Source organism: Mus caroli, unplaced genomic scaffold, assembly GCF_978045245.1.
Source record: "Mus caroli unplaced genomic scaffold, Mus_caroli_1 scaffold_6, whole genome shotgun sequence".
Taxonomy (NCBI): Eukaryota; Metazoa; Chordata; class Mammalia; order Rodentia; family Muridae; genus Mus; species Mus caroli.
Window position 1 is genome coordinate 46,812,688 of NW_028227261.1, and position 25,579 is coordinate 46,838,266.

A 25,579-nucleotide genomic window follows, 5' to 3' on the forward strand; every position below is an offset into this window, starting at 1 on the left:
AAGTCTTAAATATATTTTCTTTATTATTTTTTTTACTTCTTTTAACTTCCTTCCAATTATTTTCCTAAGTATTGAGGTACAAACAAACAAACAAACAAAGGCATTGCCATATTTTATTTTCTACAATGATTCTTTGTTTACGTAGTGACCATTTAACATTTAAAGTTGAATTGTATGGGCTTAAATGATCTTTCCTTTTCTTTCCTTTTTTGCTGTGTTGTAACATTTATTTGTATCCTTTTGTGATCACTTATTAAGAAGAATGTATTTTTACTTCCCCTTTAGATGTGAATAGGAAGTGCTGGTGTTTTACAACCAAAGGGATGCATGCCGTGGGTCAATCTGAGATAGTTATTCTTCTGCAGTGTCTGCCAGATGAGAAATGTTTGCCCAAGGACATCTTTAATCACTTTGTACAGCTTTACCGGGATGCCCTGGCAGGTAGGAATGCTTTATAACTTTGTACCATTGTAGATGATGAAAATATGAACTCATACATAAAACAATCCTGTTAGATGTGGAAACGTGACGTTGAATTTTTATAATTTTCTTACAGTGCTGGGAATTGAACACAGATCCTTTTTGTGCTAGGCAAACACTCTACCATTGAACTATATCCCAGCCCTTGGACTTTATATTAGAGGCAAGTTAGAACTTTGCATAGTTGGGAAAATTAAATATTTTATTACTTTCTGTGATTCTCTTTATTTACAAAGGATAGACTCAAAATTATAAGAGAATCCACTGACCTTGGGGTAAGAATGTAATTTGGAGTTCCTAAGGGTCGTAACATTGGTATCCAGTAGAAGGAAGCATAATCATGAGTCGTCATCATACCCCCTTGCTGGCTGCTGCAGTCAGGAGCTGGCCCTGTCCCTGGCCTGAGCAAATCGGGGAGAGGTGGTTCAGCCCAACATCGACCCCATCAATCAATTTCTGGAGTCTGTGAAAGGGCCTGTCCTGCAGGATCTCCATGACACAGGGCAACAGCAGGATATCTGAAAGGAGTCTGGGTGAAGATCCAGTATTGATGGTATAGCAGAAGCTAGAGGCCTCCAACCACACCAGTGGCTTATTGCAAGTGGAGCTGTTTGGGCAAAAGAGTATATACTGAGCTTCCATGCAAGATGTTAGGGCAGAAAGAAGTGAATTTCTTGGGGGATTACTGGCTACCTTAGACCAATTAGCCACAGTGAAAGAGCTTGTCTCAAAAACATAAAGAAGATTGGCTCTTGAGGAATGACATCCAGGGCTGACTTCTGCCTCCACACATATATGCACACATGTGCAAATACACACATACACAAAATAAAGTTTTTGCAAATATGGGTTTTTCACAGGGAAAGATTGGGAATTTGTGTTTGGTTGTGTCTTGCTCAGTTTTTGGTGATAATAATTATTTAAAATATGACTGATTTCTTTTTTTTTTATAATTTATTTTTTTTATTAGGTATTTTCCTCGTTTACATTTTCAATGCTATCCCAAAAGGCCCCCATACCCACCCTCCCAATCCCCTACCCACCCACTCCCCCTTTTTGGCCCTGGGGTTCCCCTGTACTGGGGCATATAAAGTTTGCAAGTCCAATGGACCTCTCTTTGCAGTGATGGCCAACTAGGCCATCTTTTGATACATATGCAGCTAGAGTCAAGAGCTCTGGGGTACTGGCTAGTTCATATTGTTGTTCCACCTATAGGGTTGCGGTTCCCTTTAGCTCCTTGGGTAATTTCTCTAGCTCCTCCATTGATGACTGATTTCTTGATAGAAAATAATGAACTTTTTATTTTAGGGAATGTTGTGGGCAGCCTGGGACATTCTTTCTTCAGTCAAAGTTTCCTGGGCAGTAAAGAACACGGTGGGTTCTTGTATGTGACATCTACCTACCAGTCACTGCAAGACCTGGTGCTTCCAACCCCTCCTTACCTGTTTGGGATTCTCATCCAGAAATGGGAAACTCCTTGGGCCAAAGTGTTTCCCATACGACTCTTGTTAAGACTTGGAGCTGAATATCGACGTAAGTACAGATGTCTTTAAGGCGTACAGCCAGGACATGTAATTAAATAAAATCTGAAATATTTAATCTCCCTCTGGTGTTACAATTCAATAAGAAATAACCTTTTGAAAAAGGGCATACTAAATATGACCAGTGTCTGAATGTACTTGGCTGTAATGGAAAGAGAGAGAATACCAAATGAGGATGTTCATTGTATTTCTTCCTTTGCAAATTTATTCTTTTATGGTTCAGTGATAAAAACATCATATTTAAAACAATTAATTTAAAAAGGTATCATTTTTGTAGTATTTTTGTATGCATGTTTGTTATTACTTGGTTAGAAACATTTATAAAAATTTGTTTTGCTTGACTAGTGGTATTGCAATGACTCTCAACTTGGTAAGCTGTCTGACAGGTCTTTTCTGCCCATGATTGTAGCAGTAGCTGTGTGTGTGTGTGTGTGCGCACATGCCTGCCTGCCTGTCTATGTGTGTGTGCTTTTTTAAGAGATTAAAGATGATTGTAAGCTTTACTTTACGTTTTGTATCTTCACTTAACTTAAAGTGCTGTGTCTAAGGATAAGAACCCTTGAGTATGGTGGTCAGCTGCACCATTTACTAGTTCTATAAGTTTAAGAAAGTAATTTAAGGGCTGGAGAGATGGCTCAGTGGCTAAGCACTGACTGTTATTCTGAAGGTCCTGAGTTCAAATCCCAGCAACCACATGGTTACTCACAACCATCTGTAATGAGATCTGACGCCCTCTTCTGGAGTGTCTGAAGATAGCTACAGTGTACTTATTTATAATAATAAATAAATCTTTAAAAAAAAAAGAAAGTAATTTAAGTTTTCTGAGCATTAGCTTCTCAAATTGTCAGGGTTTTGTTTTTTTATAAAATGGTGATCTAAATTCTTCATGTTACACTATGTTGTTGAAGGAATAAACTAAAACAATAAATGAAACATTAATATATAAACGAGTAAATAATAATATGTTCTCAACAAGTCACCTTTTGTACTAGTTTACTTTTTGTTACTGTGATAAATACCACAACCAAAAGCAACTTGTAGAGAATATTTCAGCTTATAGGCTGCAGTCCATCATTAGGGAATCCGGGATAGGAGCTCAAGGCAAGAACCTAGAGGTAGGAACTGAATGAAGCAGAGACTATAGGAGAATGCTACCTAATAGCTTACTCCCAGGCTCACTTCAGCTACCTTTCTTTTACAGCCCAGGTTCACCTGCCTAGGAATGGCACTGCCATCAGTGGCCTGGGCTCTCCTATATTAATTTGCAATCAAGAAAATGCCACTACACATATGTCCACAGACCAGTCTCATGGAGACAGTTCTGCAGTTGGGATTCCTTCTTCCCAAGTGTGTAAAGTTGACAACTAAGATTAGCCATCACACCTATTTTTTTTATTTATGTGTTATTCATTGATTAAGAATTTGATCAAGGGGCTCGGGAGAGGTGGCTCACCATTTAAGAGCACTTCTTGTCTTATAAAAGACCAGGTTCAGTCCCCAGCACCCATATGATGGCTTACAACTACCCACAACTCCAGTTCCAGGGGATTCAGTGACCTCATCTGATCTATGGAGCTACCAGGCACACACACATGGTACACTGACATACATGTAGGCAAAGCACTCATACACATAAAAATAAAATAAATATATCTAAACATATTTAAAAAAATAATTCATCAAGGTCTGGACATGGTAATTTACACCTCTAATCCCAGTAAGGAGATGGCAGAGGCAGGGATTTCTGTGAGTTCAAGGCCAGCCTGCTCAATATAGCTCATTCTCGGCCACCCAGAGCTACATAGGGAAGCACTGTCTCAAAAAGAAACAAAACAAGCTGGGGAGGGGGGTGTAACCTGCTTTGAATCCCAGCTCTCAGGAGGCAGAGGCAGGTGGATCTTTGTGAGTCAAGGCCAGCTTGGTCTACAGAGTGAGTGCCAGGACAGCCAACCAGAGAAATTTGTCTTTAAAAAGCAAAAAACAAACAAACAAAGCCATTTAATTAAAGCCTAGAAGGTGTTTTGAATCCTGGAAGTTCGGAAATGGCCAAGATATGATTATAGAATCTTAGGAATATATTTAAGGAAAAAACTTAGGACTAAAGTGATATATTGTGTTGTAAACCCATGCTTATTTTGTTAAGTTCTTTGGGAGCTCCAACAAGATCTTGATCTTTTTTTAATGTTTTGATTGATTGTTTATATCTGCATTGGTGTTTTTGCCTGTGTGTGTGTCTATGTGAGGATGTCAGATCTTGGAGTTACAAACAGTTCTGAACTGCCATGTGGGTGCTGGAATTGAACCTCTGGAAGAGCAGTCAGTGAACCATTGAGCCATCTCTCTAGCCCCGATGATCCGGATCTTGATCAAGAATGAAGGAGTTAATTAAAAACACTTCTTAGGTGAAGATGGAACTCTAAAGACAAATGAACAGCAGAAAGAAACAGGATTCCCTATAGAGAAAGCAATATGTTTCTTTGTTGTGTACTGTCAATTGAAACAGGAAAACTTGGTCAGTGAGCCAGCCAGGAATGTCACCTGGTAATCTGGCCTTCTCCTCCCCCCCCCCCCCACCCCCCAAGACAGGGTTTCTCTGTATAGCCCTGGCTATCCTGGAACTCACTTTGTAGACCAGGCTGGCCTTGAACTCAGAAATCCACCTGCCTCTGCCTCCCAAGTGCTGGGATTAAAGGCGTGCACCACCATGCCCGGCATTTTTTACAGTTGCTGTCTTCAGACACACCAGAAGATCCCATTGCAGATGGTTGTGAGCCACCATGTGGTTACTAGGAATTGAACTCAGGACCTCTGGAAGAACAGTCAGTGCTCTTAACCGCTGAGCCATCTCTCCTGCCCCATGGTGTCTGGCCTTTCTAAGGAGTGTCTTGACTTTTTGAGTACAAGGGGAATAGGGAGAAATTTGTTTTTCTGGATCATACCAGTCACGTGGACCTGGTGAGTCACCGTGAAATTGCATCAGAAGACTTTCTGGTTATCAGGAGATTGACTAGCTCAGGAGTTGTCTGTTACTAAATACTTTCTGAGCCCAAGATTTGAAATGTCATAATGTGCCATTACAATTATATTTAAATTTTTTGTCACAATGGTGTCTCTTCCTAGAAATTTAAGCTACTGAGTTTAATCTGATAATTTCTCATTTCTATAGTTTACCCCTGCCCACTGTTCAGTGTCAGATTTCGGAAGCCGTTATTTGGAGAGACTGGGCACACCATCATGAATCTTCTAGCAGTAAGTTGGGAATTTTCCTTTCATCTTTCTTGTGCTGGTACAGAGAAAGGAGAGAGATTTCATTATTTTGCTGACAGCTGTGCCCCTGCGGCTTCAGGCAGGTGAAGGTCTCTGCTGGTGGAGAACAGAACGTATATCTGCTTTTAAAACAGATGGAGCCTTGGATGGAGCATAGGGTTCCAGCCCTGATTATACTCTCTGTGTATGCAGCGACCTTGGAGGATTCTTGTAAGGACTAGAACACTGTAGAAATAAAGACCTGGCATTTTGTCTTGTTTCCATTGTAAGAATGACATCTGCCATCTCTGTATCGTTCACTACTAAGGCAAAAATTGATCTAAGGTTATGCTCAAATAAATGCCAATAAGGCTTCTTGCCCTCATTGATCTGTGTACGGAGTAGGAGTTACATTTTCCCCGTCTGTTGATCTCTCTCAGGCCTTTGCTGTATGTGTGCTGGGTGAATGTTTTGGACAAAATGTTGGTCAATTAAAGTTTCTGCTACATTTTTCACTAAAATGAATCTTAGGTATTTAGAGTGTTTATGAAACCTCCTGCACCACCTCCCAGACCTGCTTGTTAACCTCTGACTAGTCTCCATGAGTTCCACAAGTCGTCAACTGGCCCTCCATGGGTGTGTGTGTGTGTGTGTGAGTGTGAGACAGACAGAGAGAATGTGAACATTTACATGCAACAGTGTGTCAGAAGACAACCACAGGCCTCTGTCTTTGCCTTTAACCTTTTTTGAGGCAGGGTTTCTTGATATTCACCATTGCACACAGACTTGCTGGCCCTTGATATTCACCATTGCATACAGACTTGCTGGCCCTTGATATCCACCATTGCATACAGACTTGCTGGCCCTTGATATCCACCATTGCATACAGACTTGCTGGCCCTTGATATCCACCATTGCACACAGACTTGCTGGCCCTTGATATTCGCCATTGCATACAGACTTGCTGGCCCTTGATATCCGCCATTGCACACAGACTTGCTGGCCCTTGATATCCACCATTGCATACAGACTTGCTGGCCCTTGATATCCACCATTGCATACAGACTTGCTGGCCCTTGATATCCGCCATTGCACACAGACTTGCTGGCCCTTGATATCCACCATTGCACACAGACTTGCTGGCCCTTGATATTCGCCATTGCACACAGACTTGCTGGCCCTTGATATCCACCATTGCATACAGACTTGCTGGCCCTTGATATTCGCCATTGCATACAGACTTGCTGGCCCTTGATATCCGCCATTGCACACAGACTTGCTGGCCCTTGATATCCACCATTGCACACAGACTTGCTGGCCCTTGATATCTTGCTGGCCCTTGATATCCACCATTGCATACAGACTTGCTGGCCCTTGATATCCACCATTGCATACAGACTTGCTGGCCCTTGATATCCACCATTGCATACAGACTTGCTGGCCCTTGATATCCACCATTGCACACAGACTTGCTGGCCCTTGAGTTTCCAGGGTTCCTTCCTGCCTTTGCCTCCTGTCTCCTGCATGTACAGGTATTGGGATCACAAAAACATACACCATGAGCCAAACTTTTACATGGGTTCTTGTAATTCAAACTCAAGTCTTCATGCTTTCACAAGAAGCACTTTTACCCATTGAGCGGTTTGCTTAGCCCCATCATCCCTATTTATTAGCTAGTAAGATTGTTGCCCTATTTTGTTGTTGTTGTTGCCCTGTTATTGCCCTTAGCCTCATTACATTTTTAGTTTGAGGCCATCTCATTTAATTGTTCATGACCATTTGTGGTCCTTCAGCCTCAGCCTCTAGAGTAGCTGGGATTACAGGCACGAACCACTGATTTTTGTTTTTTAAAAAAAACAAAAACAAAAAAACTGTGGGGTGGGGGATGAGTGTGTGCTGGAAGTTCTTTTTTAAGAGAGAAAGAATTTTTGCCCGTCTCTGTGGGAAAGTCACAGCAGTAGGAATTAGCGGCAGCTGGTCACGCTGCATCTAGAGAAGCAGACCATGACCAGTGCTAGTGCTCAGCCTACTGTCTCCTTTTTACTGAGTCCAGGACCTCCAACCCTTGAATGATGCCTCCCACGTTAAATTGGGTCATCCCACCTCCATTAACTGAATCTAGATAATCCCTCACAGACAAATCCAGAGGCTAACCTAATCTAAATAATCCCTTTCAGGTGTTCCTAGGAGTTTGTCTCCTGTGTGACTCTGGATCTAGTCAAGGTGACAATATTAACCATCACACTCCTTTACTTTTTAAACCCAGCTATCTTTTTAAAACATCTGAAAGTCAAGTTTTTGTGACTCCGGCCTGTGATCCTCCCCAGTTACAGTGGTGAGGCAGAGGGATCATCACAAGTTTGAGACCAGGCACTGTGATTTTAGTGTGTGGAGAGCTGGGTATTTTTGTTTCCCATCAGTAGTCTTGTGCTCTGTTGCAAGTAGCACAGTCAAAGTACTTAGAAATGCCCTCCTCGGGCTGGTGAGATGGCTCAGTGGGTAAGAGCACCCGACTGCTCTTCCGAAGGTCCAGAGTTCAAATCCCAGCAACCACATGGTGGCTCACAACCATCTGCAATGAGATCTGGTGCCCTCTTCTGGAGTGTCTGAAGACAGCTACAGTGTACTTACATATAATAAATAAATCTTTAAAAAAAAAAAAAAAAGAAAAAAAAGAAATGCCCTCCTCTTCCCGTTCTAGCCTGTGTCTCCATGATTGTGAGTTTCAGCTTCTTATTCCAGCTATTAATAAAATTCAGAGTGATTTAAAAATTCTTCTTTGATCATATTCCATGTCCAATCCCATGACAAATATTGTCAGTTTTTTCTTTTTTCTTTTGGTTTTTTTGAGACAGGGTTTCTCTGTGTAGCCCTGGCTGTCCTGGAACTCAATCTGTAGACCAGGCTGGCCTCAAACTCAGAAATCCGCCTGCCTCTGCCTCCCAAGTGCCGGGATTAAAGGTGTGCGCCCCCACTGCCCGGCGTCAGTTTTTTCTTAATCTGACAGATTTTCCCTCTCTTTTGAACTGTTAACAGTTTACGGAATCACTGTCTCTTCCCTGAGTTATTTCTATTATGCGCATCTCCTCTCCTTTATCCTTTCTGTCTACTTAGTCTTCATAAAGAAATAAAAACAGGCCAGACACTTCCTCAGAATAGAAGTCAAACATTTTGTGGTATCAGGTGTGGTGACTCAGATCTGTAATCTCAGCTCTGAGAAGGCTGAGGCCAAAGAACTATGAAATCAAGGCTGGCCTGCAAACTTACTCCATAGTAAGTTCCAAGGCAACTTGGCTACATAACAAAACTGTGTCTAGAAAATAACTAAAGAAAGAGAAGAAAAATAATATCAAGCCCTTTAGTGATGACATATAAGAAGCAATGGCATCCAGCTAAATAGACTTCATCTTAGACCTGACTTGTGCTTCTGGTGCTTCCGCCAGCCTGGATAGCCACACACACAGTGTGCCTACAAATACTCACTGCATACCTAACATGTGCTGGGCTCTGCAGGTACAAGAACAAAACAAGTTAGAGCCTATACCTACTTGTAATTAAAAGACAGACCACTAAAAAAATACATATAAAACTGTTAAGTATCAATAAAACAGAGTAATAGTTTATTTAATATTATGGGTAAGGACGGAAGGAAGCCCTCTGGTTTACTGCCTTGTGGGCTTAGAGCTAGACTGCAGACAGTGAGGACTTCCATTGTGTCATCCTCTAGTTGTTTAAATAAGTAAGTTTATCCGGTAGTGTCATCATTTCTGTCCGTGCCACTTTTATTACTATAAATCAAACCCTACCATTTTGTCATGTTCTTCTTATTTCTGCTTTGCTCAGGACTTCCGAAATTACCAGTATACTCTGCCAGTTGTCCAAGGTTTAGTGGTTGATATGGAAGTTCGAAAAACAAGCATCAAAATTCCCAGCAACAGATATAATGAGGTAAGATTTTTTACCATGAAGGGGCATTTTTTTTTCATAATTGAAAAAATTGTGTGTATAATTGAATGTAAATTTCATCTTCAATTGTAGTAAACTCAGTTTGTATTAAATTTTATTTAATTCATTTATGTAAAATTTTATTATAGAAAAGTAGAGTGATAAATTCCAGACTTTTATAGTAATTGGTTATGTCATTTGATCTTTCAATATTGTGATAATGTTGCATTTTTATTAAAAAGCATAAAGTTAGCTATAGCATAGCTATAAAATTTCTGGTGGAATTTATTTTTTCTTTTTTTCCCTAGTATAACAAATAATTTGTTGTTCATTTGTTTTGCTTTTTTAGTTGAAAATAGACTTCTTTTTTCTTTTTTCTTTTTCTTTTCTTTTTTTTTTTTTTTGGCTTTTCGAGACAGGGTTTCTCTTTGTAGCCCTTGCTGTCCTGGTACTCACTCTGTAGACAAGGATGGCCTCAAACTCAGAAATCCACCTGCCTCTGCCTTGCAAGTGCTGGGATTAAAGGCGTGCACCACCACTGCCGGGTTTAGACTTCTTTTTCATAAATATGTTCTGATTAAGGTTTCCCCTCCTCCCAATTCCTTCCAGATCTTCTTTGACTTCCCACTCACTCAAATCTATACCCCTTCTCTCTTTCTCTCTCAGAATGCAAGCATGAGTCTAAAAAATAATAAAGTAATGTAAGGCAACATAAGATAAAAATAAAACCAAACAAACTGGAATAGGATGAAACACACAAACTACCAGAAGAAAAAGCCAAAGAGAAAGCACCAGAAACACATATAGATGCAGAGGCACATATTTGCATACACAGAATAAAAGATATCAGTTGCTAATGAGGTGACCTTATTTGAAGATAGGGTCTATTCTACAGCACAATTTAAATGAAGTAATTTAGGAAAGCCATAATACCATATAACTAATACTGTCTCACCTTTCTTTCAAACTGGATGTCCCTCCCTTCCACTTCCTGTCTCTCCATCCATCTTGGCTCCTTCTTACTCTCTATGGTTTTGGTTGCTTGTTCTGCCTCTTGACCTATGCTTAACTTTATTTAATTCTATTTACAATAAAAATAAAGGTCTTAGATTAAAGGTGTGTGCTAGGGCTGAGCCACGCCACAACTAGAGACAGGTTTTTCCAGTAGATAACACAGCCTCAGGGTTCACAGTGTTTAAATAAAAAGGAAAGATTTTAATTCTAACACAGTAACACTGTTTACAATAATGAAGCTGTTTCTACGAAACTTTGACAGCGTCCAGCTTGGTTGTATTTAACAGTCTCAGTTCAAAGTTCCGGAAGATGTTGTGTCATTCTTCTATGAACTCAGCAGTAGTGTTTTTCAGCTAAGTGGCAATCCTGGCTAGGTAGAGCACAGCAGTCAACATAAAGGACTCTGCCTTTGAAGTGTCCAGTCCATCATTGTAAGTCCACCCTTAGGACATAAGGCAGTGACTGAATATAAGGTTTTCCATGCCTCTTAAAATGTCCAGGTTTGTTTCTCAGAGATGTAGAGCATGTGAGACCTTGTTACCAGACAGGCATAAGTGTAAGGCTGAATGCACTCACACTCCAGGAATCTCAAAAATGAGAATGACAGGGGTAGAGCCATTTCCTACCTGTCTCTACTGCTCTGGAACCCATAACCATGACACCCCACTGAGAGGACCATCTCAGTCAGTCACATAGCATAAAAACCTGGTGTGACACCCCACTGAGAGGACTATCTCAGTCAGTCACATAGCATAAAAACCTGGCGTTCTCCATGCTGATGAGGTATCTAGATAGGCCCGAGTATTCAGCCAATGAACTTCCCTTCCTGCAAAAGGTATTTAATCCCTGGTTCACCCCCCAAAAAGATGAGTGCATTCTTACCCACCATCAAATAAACCAGTATGAACAAGCAGGGATCATCTCTTCATTAAGGATTTTAGCTCGGGGGAAGGTCTTCATCATAAAGAGCCACGGCCAAGACTCCCAGGGAAGGTCTTCTCTCCTCAAGCCTCTCCATGCTCTCTGTAGTCACTCAGTCAGATTGGGTTCTGCCCATCCTGGGCTCTGCCCTTCCCCTCTCCACCTGTCATACAGATGCCTGGAGGGAAAGGTAGACCTGTGGACCCCCAGTTCCTAACTCCCTCTCTAGGTACTATGCCAACAGCTCTTGGCTACCCAGAGAGAAGATGGATCCACTGTGGACTCCCCACATTGGACTTTACTCTGCCTTCTCCTGGCTGCAGGGGAATAATTATTCTTCATATATGGAAAGTATTTGTAATAGAAGCCAACAGGCAAATGTTGGTGGACTCCTTTTTGCTTTATGAAGGGTCTCCAGTTGCCAGTTCACCAATAAATCTGATACCCATAATTAGAATATAATCTGGTTCAATATTGATCAGGGTTATATGCACAGAAATGAGCTTACTGGCAGTCACAAAAGCTGCTCTTTGTTCCTGTCCCCACTGGAAACTAGCTCCCTTTCTAGTAACCATTGAGAGGGTCTTTATGATAATCTGTAAATATAGTATTTGATTTCTCTAACATGCAAACATACCAATTAGGAACTGTATCTGAGTTTTGTCCCTGGGTGGTGGGATTAAAGGTGTGTGCCACCACTGCCTTGTTCTCTGTAACTCCAGAATTTAGAAAATAACTAATTTATAGAGATCAGCCTGTCTTTGCTAGGATTAAAGGCATGGCTACCATTGCCCTGCTCATATATTATATCTTAGCTCCAAATTGCTCCAACTCTTAAAGATTTAGAAAACAAGTTATAATTATAGTAACCCTTTGAATTTACTTAACACTATTTTAATCTCTTAACTGTGTTTTTTAATACTAAACAGCAAACATCCTTTTCAAAAGCATTTTATTCCAGTAAGGCAAGTGTGCCTTTGGTAAATTATTCAAAAATACTATTTTTTATTTTTTCCTGCATGATCATATGAAAAGCATTTGTTAGTCTTTATGAGTTAGTTTGGACTAAATGACCAAGCTGTCTGATAAACTATGGACTCTCCTTATTCAGTACGTCTCTACTGTTCAGATCTAGTCTATCACTTGATGTATCCACAGCTTTTCTCCTCCTATGGAAAAAAAAGACAAAATTTCTTCTTCAACCTAACACATAGCCCAGTTTTCACTCGGAGGGCAGCACATCTTTAAAAACACACAGGCCAGTTAACTCAGAAGTTTTGCTCTGCTAGCCAGTGTCTCTGCAACTGCTGTTGTATGACCTGAAGAGTCTGTTTAATATTTTTCTCAGAAGCATTTGTTATTTTATGGTTTGTTTCTGAGATTGGGGGAATGTTTATCTGTGTTTTGCATTGCTACAACAAATCACATTCCCATAAATTCATGACTCTGTTAGCCATATATGGCTTTAATTTTTCTCTTTGTCCTTCTGGCCCTATAAACTCAACCGATCTTGGACTTTGTTTCACCTGAAATAAAGTTCCAGTCTCTAGAAGCCGATTATTTACCTCCTGAAGGTGCAAAGATTTTGGTGGAATTATTGTTACATCTGCACCTTTGTCTACTAAACCTTAAATTTCAATGCCATTTATGTGTATTTTTGGATTTGGCCTCTGATCATTTTTAGCAATTTGCCAAAGTATTTGTTTTCTTGTTTCTCCTGAATTTTTTGTTTTATTTACTGAAGTTACTATGTCCTTGATTTCATCCAGAACAGTGTTGTTTTTAACAACAGGCATTGACTTTAGCTGCTCTGTAGATATGGAAATGATTGAATCAAATTGGATATCAGGACCTGACGGAGGCCCCCTAGGGTGTTTCCCATGGCAAAGGATTACCTTGGCTGTCCCTTGTTGATCTGTGTTTATTAGTCCAATACCGGCCTTTATTTACCACACCTTCTGTTAGGGCCTTCTTTTTGGGTTATCTCTAGAAAACAAAAACAAAAACAAAAAAAACAGTGTTTCCAGGATCATCTTGCCTACAGTCCCTTTCCAGATGACCTTGGTTACCACAAGTAAAACATCTGATGTTTTGATTTTTCTTAAAACTTTCTCCTATCAGAGTAGCATCATAAACATAAGATCCAATATCAGCCGTATTTCTAATCCATTTATCTATTGGTGTTAATCTCATCTTTAAAGACCTAATCACCCTTTTGCATTCTGGATTAGCATTTTCAAAAGCCAGTGATTCAGTTGGTATTTTTCTGACTTCTGAATCTGATACTATTCTATTTACAGATGAAGTCAATCTTTGCAAAAAAAAGTAAGTAAAGGCTTATTTTAGGCCTTGTATAATTTTAGTATATGACTCAGACCTCTTTCCTGATTTTTCAACCTTGTCCCAAGCATTTAAAGCTGTTAAAACAACACAGTGTCAAGGTATGATCATCAAAGTCAAGCTGCCTTTGTAACTCGGCATACTAACCTTCACATAGCACCTGAGCTTGGGAAATATTGAGACCTCTGGCCCTAAGTCACTATCCTATGACCCTAGCTTCCTCTTCCATTGTATCTGAGAACCCTCTAATATTTTTGTAAAGATTTATTTATTTATTTTATGTATATGAGTATACTGTAGCTATCTTAAGACACACCAGAAGGGCATCAGGTCTCATTATAGATGGTTGTGAGCCACCAAATGGATGCTGGGGATTGAACTCAGGCCCTCTGGAAGAACAGTCAGTGCTCTTGACTGCTGAGCCATCTCACCAGCTCAAGAGAACCCTCTAATACTGCTGTTGTCAAATCTTTCTAGTCTTGAGGGATAATTCTGAGATGCCCACAAACTAAGTGCTTCAAATAGGGTGAATACACACCATCCAAAACAATTGTTTTCTTAAATTTCCTCAAATCGAATATGTCTATAGGATTCCATTTAGTTTCTTCATACCCTTGGGGTACCTATTGTCTGCTGGTAGTTCTTGTACAGTATCTGGATAAACTAAGGTTGGTTTTCTAACAACTTAGGGCCACCCCTTTTTAGTTTCATCATGCAGTGGTACCATAAGTTCTTGTCTAAATTCCTCTGTCTTTGTCTGAATTTTTCTGTTATTTTCATCTATAAGTCTTTCTAAAGCTTGCATCTTATCCATTTTTCATATTTGGCACAAAAAACCACCATGGCTCTTAAGGATAAATATTAATTACTAGACTGATAGTAATTATCACCAGTATTATGTCAATTTCAATTAAGTCATTTATCTTTTCATTTTCTTCTAGTATTTTCACACCATCTAAAATAGCACTATACAGGGTCCTAATTCCCTATATTATGATATTTTTCATACTTAAGGTAGGAGAGAATTTTCTTTTCAGTATTACTTAACTCTCTCCTTGAGGACTTCCAGATGACTTACCAAATCTGGTGGCTTCTTATTTTGTTCACAGCTGGCATGATTTCTCTGACCATGTGGTCGTGGTCCTGTTATGTGTTGGAACACCAAATGTTGGTTTTGTTTTTTTTTTAAACAAAATCTCAATCGTTTGATTTTACCAATGAAGACCTGGGAGCCAGATGTTGGGGTGAAATCCTGCTGCTCAGAGAGGCAGAGAAAGCACCCAGCTGACCTTCCTCCTCAGCAATGTCTCATCAAGAATGCCCCTCTCTCACTGTCTCAAAAACCTCCTTCAAACTGAATGTCCCACTTCTACCTTCTGTGTGTCTGTCCATCCTCCTAACTCCCTCTTACTCAGTGTTTTTTCTTAATAATCTCATGCTCACTTCCCTTCAACTGGTTGCTCTTACCTCTTGACTTATAGTTGGCTTTATTTAATGTTGTGTATAATATTAAAGCAGAAAGTTCTTCAATTAAAGGAGTATGCTAAGGCTGGGCCACACCACAGCTAAAAACAGATTTTTCCTGTAAGTAACACAATCCCAGGGATCACAATGTGATCAAATATCCTGCAACTTATCCATTAGAGAGTCTTAAATATATGTACCTGCTTGGTTGCCAGGGACTGCTTCTGGCCACGTGTATGAGTAAAATGACACAGATCTTAGTGACAACACTGAAACTGATTCTGACTGTAGCAGTTTGAATGTGAATGGCCCCATGGGCTCACCTATTTGAATTAGTCATCCTCAGTTACAGGATCTGTTTGGGAAGAATTGGGATGTGTGGCCTTGTTGGAGTTTTGTCACTGGGGCTGGACTTGAGATTTCAAAGCCCATGCCAGTCTCTCTCTCTCTCTCTCTCTCTCTCTCTCTCTCTCTCTCTCTCTCTCTCTCTCTCTCTCTCTCTCTCTCTCTGCCTATAACTTGTGTTTCCAGCACATGTGCTTTCGATGCTGTCTATCTGCCATGATGGTAAAGAACTAGTCCTCTGAAATAGTAAGCAAACCTCCAATTAAATGCTTTCTTCTATAAATTGCCTTGGTCATGGTGTTTCTTCCCAGCAATAGAACAGTAACTAAGACACTTTTATACTGCCTTGTCTTCCTTTCCTATGTGAACTATTTTTAACCACTAAAAAAGAATTTAGTATATAGTTTTGTAATTACATAGAGGCTGATCTCCGTTTGCATACATTGCTTTGGGTTAGGATAAGTATATCAGCTTACCACATGAGATGTTTATATTGACCCTCTTACTGGTAAGAAAATGTAATGGTTTAGCACAAATTCTCCTTTAATTCCAGAGCAATCACTAAAACATGTGGGGTGTTGGGGAGTAGTCCTAAATCCAGGCATAGTAGTCCTTGCTTATACTCCCAACACTTCAGGAGGCTGAAGAAGGATCATGAGTTCACAATCAACCTAAACTCCATAGTAAGACCATGTCTCAAAATAAAAAATAAAATCAAAAGGAAGAAAGGAAATAAGAAAGAAAAAGAGAGAGAGAGAACCCGGCTTATTTATTTATTTTTTTTTTTAGTTTAGAGAGAGAGAGAGAAAGAAAAAGAGAGAAAGAGAAAAAGAAAGTGTGAGAAGTAGGACTCTTGCAAGTAAGAAGCATATTTGGGTATAGTTAGGAAGGGAGGCAGACAGGAAAATTTAGTTTGGGACTAGAACATCAGAATCATGATTCTAAGTGGTAAACAAGATAAAGTATAACATCAGAGCTGGGCTTTGAATATTATATAGAAATAATCAAAGCAGTTAAGATTACATGAAATCCAGGTATATCTAGGAAAAATATAATCAGATTACTGTGGATAAAGTATATACACTAGTATTGAGAAAGGGATAGATAGAAGCGATACGGAATTTAAATTGCTGGAGTACAGAAATAACACAAGGAAGACAGTCAAGCACTCATCATCAGGTGATAAGCATAAGTGTATTTCATGGTTAGTAAAAATCTATCTGGGAAAATCTTCTTTTGAAATGAACATAATTTTAAAGGAAAATAAAATATGCTAATTCAGCTCTAGGGAGAATAGAAGTTTACCCTGTTGGACTTGTAATTAGCATCCAGATGAATCAAGGAAGTGATTTCCTTCAGTGCCGGGTAATTTATTCAGCATGCTTGAATTGAACATGTTTCTAGGTCTGCTTAGTGTAAACACAATTAGAAACCTCTTTAGCGTCATGCTTTGGAGGAAATGATGGATGTGGCTCTCTTTAAATTGCTACATGTAGTCATCTCCCTTTCACATGATACAGATGCAAATTGCAAATGATAAATTAGTCTCCAGTAGACTCTAGCTTGTATAAGCCTACTGATTTAAGTTTGCATTTAAGAAGTACTATGTCTTATATCGCAAAGGCCCTTGCTGCCAGGTCTGACCACCTGCATTTGATCTCCTGGGATCTACATGATAAAAGGAAAGAACCAACTCCATAAAGTTGTCTTCTCTCTCTCTCTCTCTCTCTCTCTCTCACACACACACACACAAAATAAATAAACTAAATTAAAATGTTTATTTAAAAAACATAGAGTTCAATAAATGGTGCTGGTACAACTGGTGGTTATCATGCAGAATAATGCAAATTGATCCATTCTTATCTCCTTGTACAAAGCTCAAGTCTAAGTGGATCAAAGACCCCCACATAAAACCAGAAACACTGAAATGTATAGAGGAGAAAGTGGGGAAAAGCCTCGAAGATATGGGCATAGGGGAAAAATTCCTAAACAGAACAGCAATGGCTTGTGCTGTAAGATCAAGAGTCGACAAATGGGACCTCATAAAATTGCAAAGCTTCTGTAAGGGAAAAGACACTGTCAATAAGACAAAAAGGCCACCAACAGATTGGGAAAGGATTTTTACCAATCCCAAATCTGATAGGGGACTAATATCCAATATATACAAAGAGCTCAAGAAGCTGGACTCCAGAAATTCAAATAACCTCATTAAAAATGGGGTACAGAGCTAAACAAAGATCTCTCAACTGAGGAATACGAATGGCTGAGAAGCACCTGAAAAAAATGTTCAACATCCTTAATCATCAGGGAAATGCAAATCAAAACAACCTTGAGATTCCACCTCAACACCAGTCAGAATGGCTAAGATCAAAAATTCAGGTGACAGCAGATGCTGGCGAGGATGGTGGAGAAAGAGGAACACTCCTCCATTGCTGGTGGGATTGCAAGCTTGTATAACCACTCTGGAAGTCAGTCTGGCAGTTCCTCAGAAAATTGGACATAGTACTACTGGAAGATCCAGCAATACCTCTCCTGGGCATATACCTAGAAGATGTTCCAACTGGTAATAAGGACACATGCTCCACTATGTTCATAGCATGCCAGAAGCTAGAAAGAACCCAGATGTCCCTCAACAGAGGAATGGATACAGAAAATGTGGTACATTTATACAATGGAGTACTACTCAGCTATTAAAAACAATGAATTTATGAAATTCTTGGGCAAATGGAGGATATCTAGAGGATATCATCCTGAGTGAGGTAACCCAATCACAAAAGAAGTCACTAGATATTTAAAATGTATTACGAGGTATACAGTGCTGTGCTGGCATAGAATAGAATTTAGGACTGAGAGATTCTTCTATGTGTGGCTAGTTGGTGTGAACAAGGGTGCTGTAGGGACCCCTCAATGGCAAGAGACCTTCCACAGATGGCACTAACACAACTGTGCCTCCACACGGAAGATGGTGAAACACAAAAGCTTTGAACTCTTTGGGTTTCACAAAATAGTCATGGCACTTTTCCTTTATATTTTCGCCATTCTTTTTTGTCTGTTATCTGACTCACAGACTTACTCAAGGTTGCACATCTTACACTTCATGCTGACCCCTCTGCTGACACAGAATAGGATGGATATGGGAAGGGGAATGTAGTTAGCCTTTCCTAGTGCCTGGTAGCCAAAAAACCTCAACAAAACTGATAAAACCAGTGTGTGTTTTGCTAAAGACATCTCAAACAAGGATGTTAAAAACAAGTAAATTTTACTTACTCAGAGCCAGAATAACAATGGACCAGCAAACTAAATAAAAGCAATAAAACCATAAAGTTACACACTATAATCCCAGCACTGGGAGACAGAGACAAGAGCAAAACAATTCTCAGCTACACGGCTATATAGTGAGTTGGAAGCCAATCTGAACTACATGAGACAATATCTCATAACCCTGGCCCCTGCCAAAAATGAAAGCGAGCAGACAACTCAGCAGCAAAAAATAAACAATGTCACTACAAAATGAGCAAAGGAATGTGTCTTGGTTACTGTTTTGTTGCTGTGAAGGGACACCATGACCAAGGCAACTCTTATAAAAGAAAGCATTTAATTGAGGACTTGCTTAGAGTTTCAGATGTTTATTTTCATCATGGTGGGTAGGTTGGTGGCATGCAGGCAGGTGCTGGACCTGAGGGTACACCCTGGTCTACAGTCTGAGAAGTCTCTGGGGTTGGCATGGGTTTTTGAAACCTCAAAGTTTATCCCCAGTAATACACTTCCTCCAACAAGGCCACACCTCCAAATCCTTCCAATCCTTTCCAATAGTGCTGCATCCTGGTGCCTAAAAGTTAAATATATGAGTCTATGGGGCATTCAAAGCACAACAGACTACATAGTTGTTTTCCAAAGGTAAGTAAACACACACACAAACTTTTTTAAAAATGAAATAGTGAGGTAGGTGGTGGTAGCACACACCTTTAATTCTAGCACTCAAGAGGCAGAGGCAGGCAGATCAGTGAGTTCAAGGCCAGCCTGGTTTACAAAGCAAGTTCTGAGACAGCCTGGGCTACACAGAGAAACTATGCCTCAAACAAACAGACAAATAAACAAAACCCAAAATAAAACACTGTTCTATGTTATAATTTGAATGAGCCTTCAAAGCATTGTGCTGATGGTCTGAGATATGGAGAGGTGGCTTGGTGGTTAGATGCACATGTTCCTGTAGAGGAACCCAGGTTCAATAGTAAGCTCCCACATAGCAGTTCACAATTGTCTATAACTCCAGTTCGAGGGGATGGTCTGGCTTTTTCTTCTAACCCCCACAGACACCAGGCACACACATGGTGCACATACATACATTCAGACAAAGCATAATACACATAAAAATAAAATAAATATAAACAAGCAACCACAACAATAACCCTTATGCTGAGAAGCATAGCTAGATCAGATGGTCATATTTTATGTGGTTCAGTTTATACAAAACACTTGGGAATGCTTAGAAACAGAGCAGATGAATGGGTACAGGAAGGAAATGGTGTTGCTATTTATCACAGAGATAGAAATGGAGACTGTAACAAGATTCAGATTAACTGTTGAAAGGATAGGGCATTTAAAAAAGAACAGTAAGTTAAACAGATGTGAAAACATAAAGGAAAAATGAGGAAAATGAACACTAACTTAATCTAGCTGGAGTTTAACATCCAGGGAAGTTTGGTCTTTAAAAAAAAAAAAAAAGAAATGGCCCAGGAACTTTCTTTTTCTCTTGTGTGTGCATATGTCTGTGCACATGCAAATACCAGAACAGGATGTCTTCTGTCCTGATGTCTACCATGTTCTCTTGAAAAAGGATCTTTTATAGAACCTAATGGCCACGAAGTCACAGCAACCCTCCTGCCTCTGACCCTCCTATGCACAGGAGTTGCAGGAAGTCATAACCATACCTACCTCTTTATCTTATAAGTGCTGGGATCTAAACTCATGTTCATACTTGCCCAGTGAGTGCTCCAGGCAACTACATCCCTAGCTCCCATGTGCTTTTCCAGTTAAATTTATAATTACCATCTTTACTGTTTTGAAAAGGATACAGCTAGACATTAAAATTCATTAAGGAACTCAAAGATATGTTATTACAATTAACTAAATGAATTTCATAACTGTCTAGAGAAAAGTCTTAGTTTCGATATTGAAAAAGGTGCAAGATGCAGATAAGTTGGTACATTGTTTTAGAAGTAGAATTTAAGAGTGTGTGTCCTCACAGAGTGCAGCGAGTAGAGAAACTACTACACTTCACCAGTTTGTAACTTGGAAAAGACAAAACAGTTGGACATGGTGATGCACACCTTTAATCCTAGCACGCTGAAGACAGAGGCAAGTGGATGCCTAAGAATTCAAGGCCAGCCTGGTTTACATAAGAGTTCTAGGCCATCTACATAGTGAGACCATGTCTCAATAACAACAACAGACAAAATAATTGCAAAATATACATTGCTTATATGTCTAAATTGCATAGGGAACTTTGGTATTTCTAAACTAACTGCGACTGACTTTTTGTCTTCGAGAAGGTGGTGGTTTACCATGTTAGAAGTTACCCTTCCTTGCAGAAAAGGCTAACCCTGCTCTTTAATTGCAGATGATGAAAGCCATGAACAAATCCAATGAACACGTCCTGGCGGGAGGTGCCTGCTTCAATGAAAAGGCAGATTCTCATCTTGTGTGTGTACAGAACGATGATGGAAACTATCAAACCCAGGCCATCAGTATTCACAATCAGCCCAGGAAAGGTAAGCAGTCCAACTCCAGGAGGAATCTTGTATTCATTTGTTCACTCATTTAAATGATTTATTATTATATATGTATGGGTGTTTTGTCTACATTTATGTCTGGTTCCAACAAAGTTGAGAAGAGTACATTGGACCCCCTGGGCCTAGAACTCCAGACATTGCAAGCCAGCCACAATGGGTCCTGTGGAAGAACAGAGAATGCTCTTAACCACTGAGCCATCTCTCCAGCCCCTATTGTATTTTAATTATTAAAGTTTGTAGCAGGGTCCCACCATGTACTACCAGCTGACCTGGAATTCATTATGTGATTAGGCTGGCCTCTGCCTAGTGAGTTGCTGAGATTAAAGGTATATACCACCATACCTGGCACAGTGGAGAATTTTTATAATGGAAGGTTATTCTGTTGAAGTATTGGATGTCTCAGATCTCTATCACCTATTTTCTAGTATATATATGACCACAAATTAACTTTTTCAAGTATATTTTGAGGATTATTTTCCCTACTCAAGTAGCTATCTGGCTCTTTGAGTCTTAACATTTGCAAAAGGAATCTTTGGTATAGAGGGAATCATTTTTTTAACAACCTGTCGGGGCTGGAGAGCTGGCTCAGCAGCTAAGCACCCATGCAGCTCTTTCCCTTTGCATTCACTCATTTTTTTATTTGTTTGTCAAGACAGGGTTTCTCTGTGTACTCTGGGCTGTACTGGAACTTGCTTGAGATCTGCCTGCCTCTGCCTCCACCTCCACCTCCCAACAGTTGCAGTTAAAGGCAAGTGTCACCACTCCTGGCTCAATCAGGACAGCTCCTTCAGAAGACGTTTTCCTTTCCCTGCACCCACACAGGGCAGGGTCACCTGTCATCCAGCGCCAGGGGAAGCCAGTGCCTCTGGGCTCTGCACTTACCTGCAGGATCTCAAGTGTGTAGGCTTGCCCCCTCCTCCCACATACACAATTTAAATAACAAAAATAAATATTTTTAAAAGAAAATTTTAGAGCTGTCTTCGGATATTAAGAGGCCAACATTGGTACCTGAAGCTGAGACTAGGTGCTGTATTGAGAGTAAGAGTAGATAGCATTTGTAGTTCAGAGATGCAGATGAATCGGCTCATTTGCATCTGAAGGAAGACTTTTGGCTCTAAGTGTGGGCTCACCACTTACAAAGGAATACTACTCTCAGATATGGCTGCTGACCTGAGATCTTAAAAGATGAGTGGTTTCAGAACACTTGAATTCAAGAAGCCTTGTTCAGATGACAGTACCCAAAATGCCCCTCAGGTCCTATGATTTGAAATGGTCTCATTGTCAGGTCTGGTGCCGTGTAGAGGGATCCTGTCTCAAAATAATGGATGGACAGACGGATGGACAGACAGACAGACAGATATGTAGGTAGAATGATAGGTAGATAGATGCAGTATTTACATAAAGTCTTAAATCTGGGAAACCTGTGTTAAGTAAATTTAAGCCATTTGATATGTTGCCTGCCTTCAGTCTGGTTTTCTCAAGAGAAGAATGATGTCTATCTAACTTTTCCCAAAGTTTTGAACCACAAACTTAATTTCCCTCCCTGTTCCTACTAAAACTGTTCCTTTTGTTCCTTGTGTATTTTGTGAAGCATTCCCTGTGGAAGGAGATGAAGAATTAGCTACTTCTTTTTTAAATGTGAAAATAAAGATTCAGTTTATTCTCTAATAGCTACAAAATCTAGAACCATTTAGAAAGAAGGTAGCTAAGGATGCAGCTCAGTTGTACAGTGGTTAACTAACAGATATGAGGCCTTAGAAATAGTAATGTACAGAGCAGTATCCAGTGAGCAAAAGTCACAGGAAGCCACAGTTGGCTCAGTTTGAGTCATGGTTTGCAATTTTGAGAGTTATCTAGATGCTTAGCTTGTGTCTGCATCTGATAAAGACTGGATCACTACCTTATAGGATTAATCAGTAGGAAACTGGATTAGTTCAGTCCAGTTTAAGTTGTAGGAAAATAGCCAGGTGGTGGTGCATGCCTTTAATTCCAGCACTTGGGAGGTAGAGACAGGTGGATCTCCAAGTTCAAGGCCAGCTTGGTCTGCAGCGTGAGTTCTAGACAGCCAGGGCTACACAGAGAAGCCCTGTCATGAAAAAGTCAAAAAAGAGGTAGGAAAATAAGAGCAGTATAGTAAGGTTTTTGTAAAATTAAATATGATCACGTTCTTTAGATTTTGGAGAGACAGTGGTAGTTCATGTGAGTGTGTACACATGCATAGAAATGTGTATGTGCTTAGCTTTGTACATTTCTACGTGGAAGCCTGAGACCAGCATTAGGTATCTTCTTCAGTGGCTTGCTCACTGTGTTTGTTTGTTTGTTTGTTTGTTTTTAACATTTATTAATTATGCTTGTGTGGGGGTCAGAGAACGATTTGAGATAATTAGTTTTTCTCCTTCCAACATATGGGTCCCAGGGATAAAAATCAAGTCACCAGATTGATGACAAGTGCCTTTACCTACTGAGTCAACTAGCCAGCCTCAGACTTATTTTCCGAGACAGGATCTCTCATTGAACCTGGAGCCACTGTTTGGCTAGACTAGTTGGCCGGTGATTCCTGGGAGCCACTTGTCCCCATCCCCTCGCCTGAATTACAGATGCAGAGGAGCCAGACTCTGGTCCTCATGGTTATAAAGCAGGTCTATCAACTAAGCTGTCTTCCAGCCCCAAGTATTTATTCTAGATAGGCCTTTAAACTAACTCTCCTGGGGAAGTGAGATGCACACCTTTAGTCCCAGCACTCAGGAGGTGGAAACAGGTGGGTCTCTGGGAGTTTAAGAGCAGCCTGGTCTACAGAGTGAGTTACAGCACAGCCAGAACTACAGAGTGAGACCCTGTCTCAAAGCAAATAAAAACATCAAAACAAACAAGCAAAATAATTCTACTTGGCAGATAAAGTAGCTAAACAGACCTCATCTTGCTCTTCAGTTGACACTTCTTTTTATTTCCTTTTTAAAACAACTTCAATATATACTTGATTATAAAATAGAAAATTTGGAAATTGGTAGATAAAGAGTTACAAACCTTTCCTGTGAAGAGCCAAGTGATTAATATCTTAGCCTTGACAGTGTTTGCCACCAGTGGCTCTAGTAGAGTTATAGCACTGGACTGCCTGAGAAAATATGTAAGTGAATAGGCTTTGTTCCAATAAACACTTATTTCAGAAATATGCTGCAAGCCAAGCTAACCATAGGACCTGAACATTATTTTTTTCATAAAATTTGTAAAAAAAAAATTGTTGAAAAAGTTTGTAAAATTTTAAAAGAAATTTTGTAAAATTCTTCTTGATTGAGAAAGGGTTCAGCAAGATAGAGGATTAATTGTATCTTAATTCTTCCACACACCTATGGTTAGTTAGCATTGCAACTGATTGGTTAGTCACACACAGTGCTGTTTTGTTTTCTGTATAATGATACCTAGAATACCCAGTTTATGTCAGTGCCCGTCTCAGCAGTCTGTCCTCACTAACCTATTTTCATGTTTGTTGTAGTGACTGGCGCCAGTTTCTTTGTGTTCAGTGGCGCACTGAAATCCTCTTCAGGATACCTTGCCAAGTCCAGTATTGTAGAAGGTAAAGGATGAATTGTTTATTCTGCATGCCTCAGTTTGATCCAGATTTTACAGCTGAAAATGGGCACCATTGAGAATGTGTGAGGGCTGTGGGTATAGTTTGGGTAGGTAAAGTTTGCCTCAGTGTACAAACCAGATGTAGTCAGACCTGTAATCCAGCACTGGGGAAATGGAGGCATTAGTTTAAGTTCACTCTAGAGAGTTCAAGGATAGCCTAGGCTACATGAAACTGTGGGGGTGGGGCTTGACACTGCTATAGATGTCTAACCTGTATTTTTTTTTATTCAGAGATATACTATTCTTCAACAGATTAAAACTGTCACAAGAGTAGGGTATGGTAGCATGAACTGCCAGCTAGTCAGGAGGCTGAAGCAGGAAGCTCACTGGAACCCAGGAGTTCTAGAGCAGTCTAACCAACATAGCAAGAAAACCTGGGAAGCAAACAAAAGCTGGCATGGAGTACCTAGTTCTCCAGTGAAGGGAATCAGTACAGGTGCCACAGGCACTTGTGAGATGTTAGAGATGGCTATTCACACATCTCATATAGAATGCCTAGGGTAATATTATAGATACCATATTCAGTTTTTTGACAGTGTAAATGATGTCACTCCCACCCATCCACAGAAATACTGCCACTATCCCTGAAGTACAGAATGAAGTATGCTTGCTGCAGTTAGACATGGCGCACCCCCGATAGAGGCTGATTACCACCTGGGAAGGGCAGGCCAACACGCTGTTTACTTTGTTTTTTCCCCCGTTTACTTTCTTTTTGTCCTTGTTCTTTGCTGTACTTGGTCTAGTTATTCCTTTTGGGTATTTATTAATTTATTTATATATTTTTACATCCATATTTTATTCCCCCACCCCGTTCACCCTCAGACTGTTCCACATTCCATAGCTCTTCCCAACACCCCTGTCTCC

General features: G+C 40.1%; 1 protein-coding gene across 2 annotated transcripts in view; it reads left to right on the forward strand.

Annotated features, from left to right (window-relative positions):
• The window catches only part of Zfyve9 (zinc finger FYVE-type containing 9), a 145,906-nt gene that overhangs the window by 100,036 nt on the left and 20,291 nt on the right, over window positions 1-25,579 (forward strand). For both annotated transcript variants that reach the window (XM_021160572.3, XM_029476023.2), the window contains 6 exons: window positions 286-441; window positions 1,789-2,013; window positions 5,188-5,270; window positions 9,111-9,215; window positions 20,917-21,067; window positions 24,579-24,659. In XM_021160572.3, coding sequence (XP_021016231.1) covers window positions 286-441; window positions 1,789-2,013; window positions 5,188-5,270; window positions 9,111-9,215; window positions 20,917-21,067; window positions 24,579-24,659 — 801 coding nt within the window. The remainder of the gene's footprint in view (window positions 1-285; window positions 442-1,788; window positions 2,014-5,187; window positions 5,271-9,110; window positions 9,216-20,916; window positions 21,068-24,578; window positions 24,660-25,579) is intronic.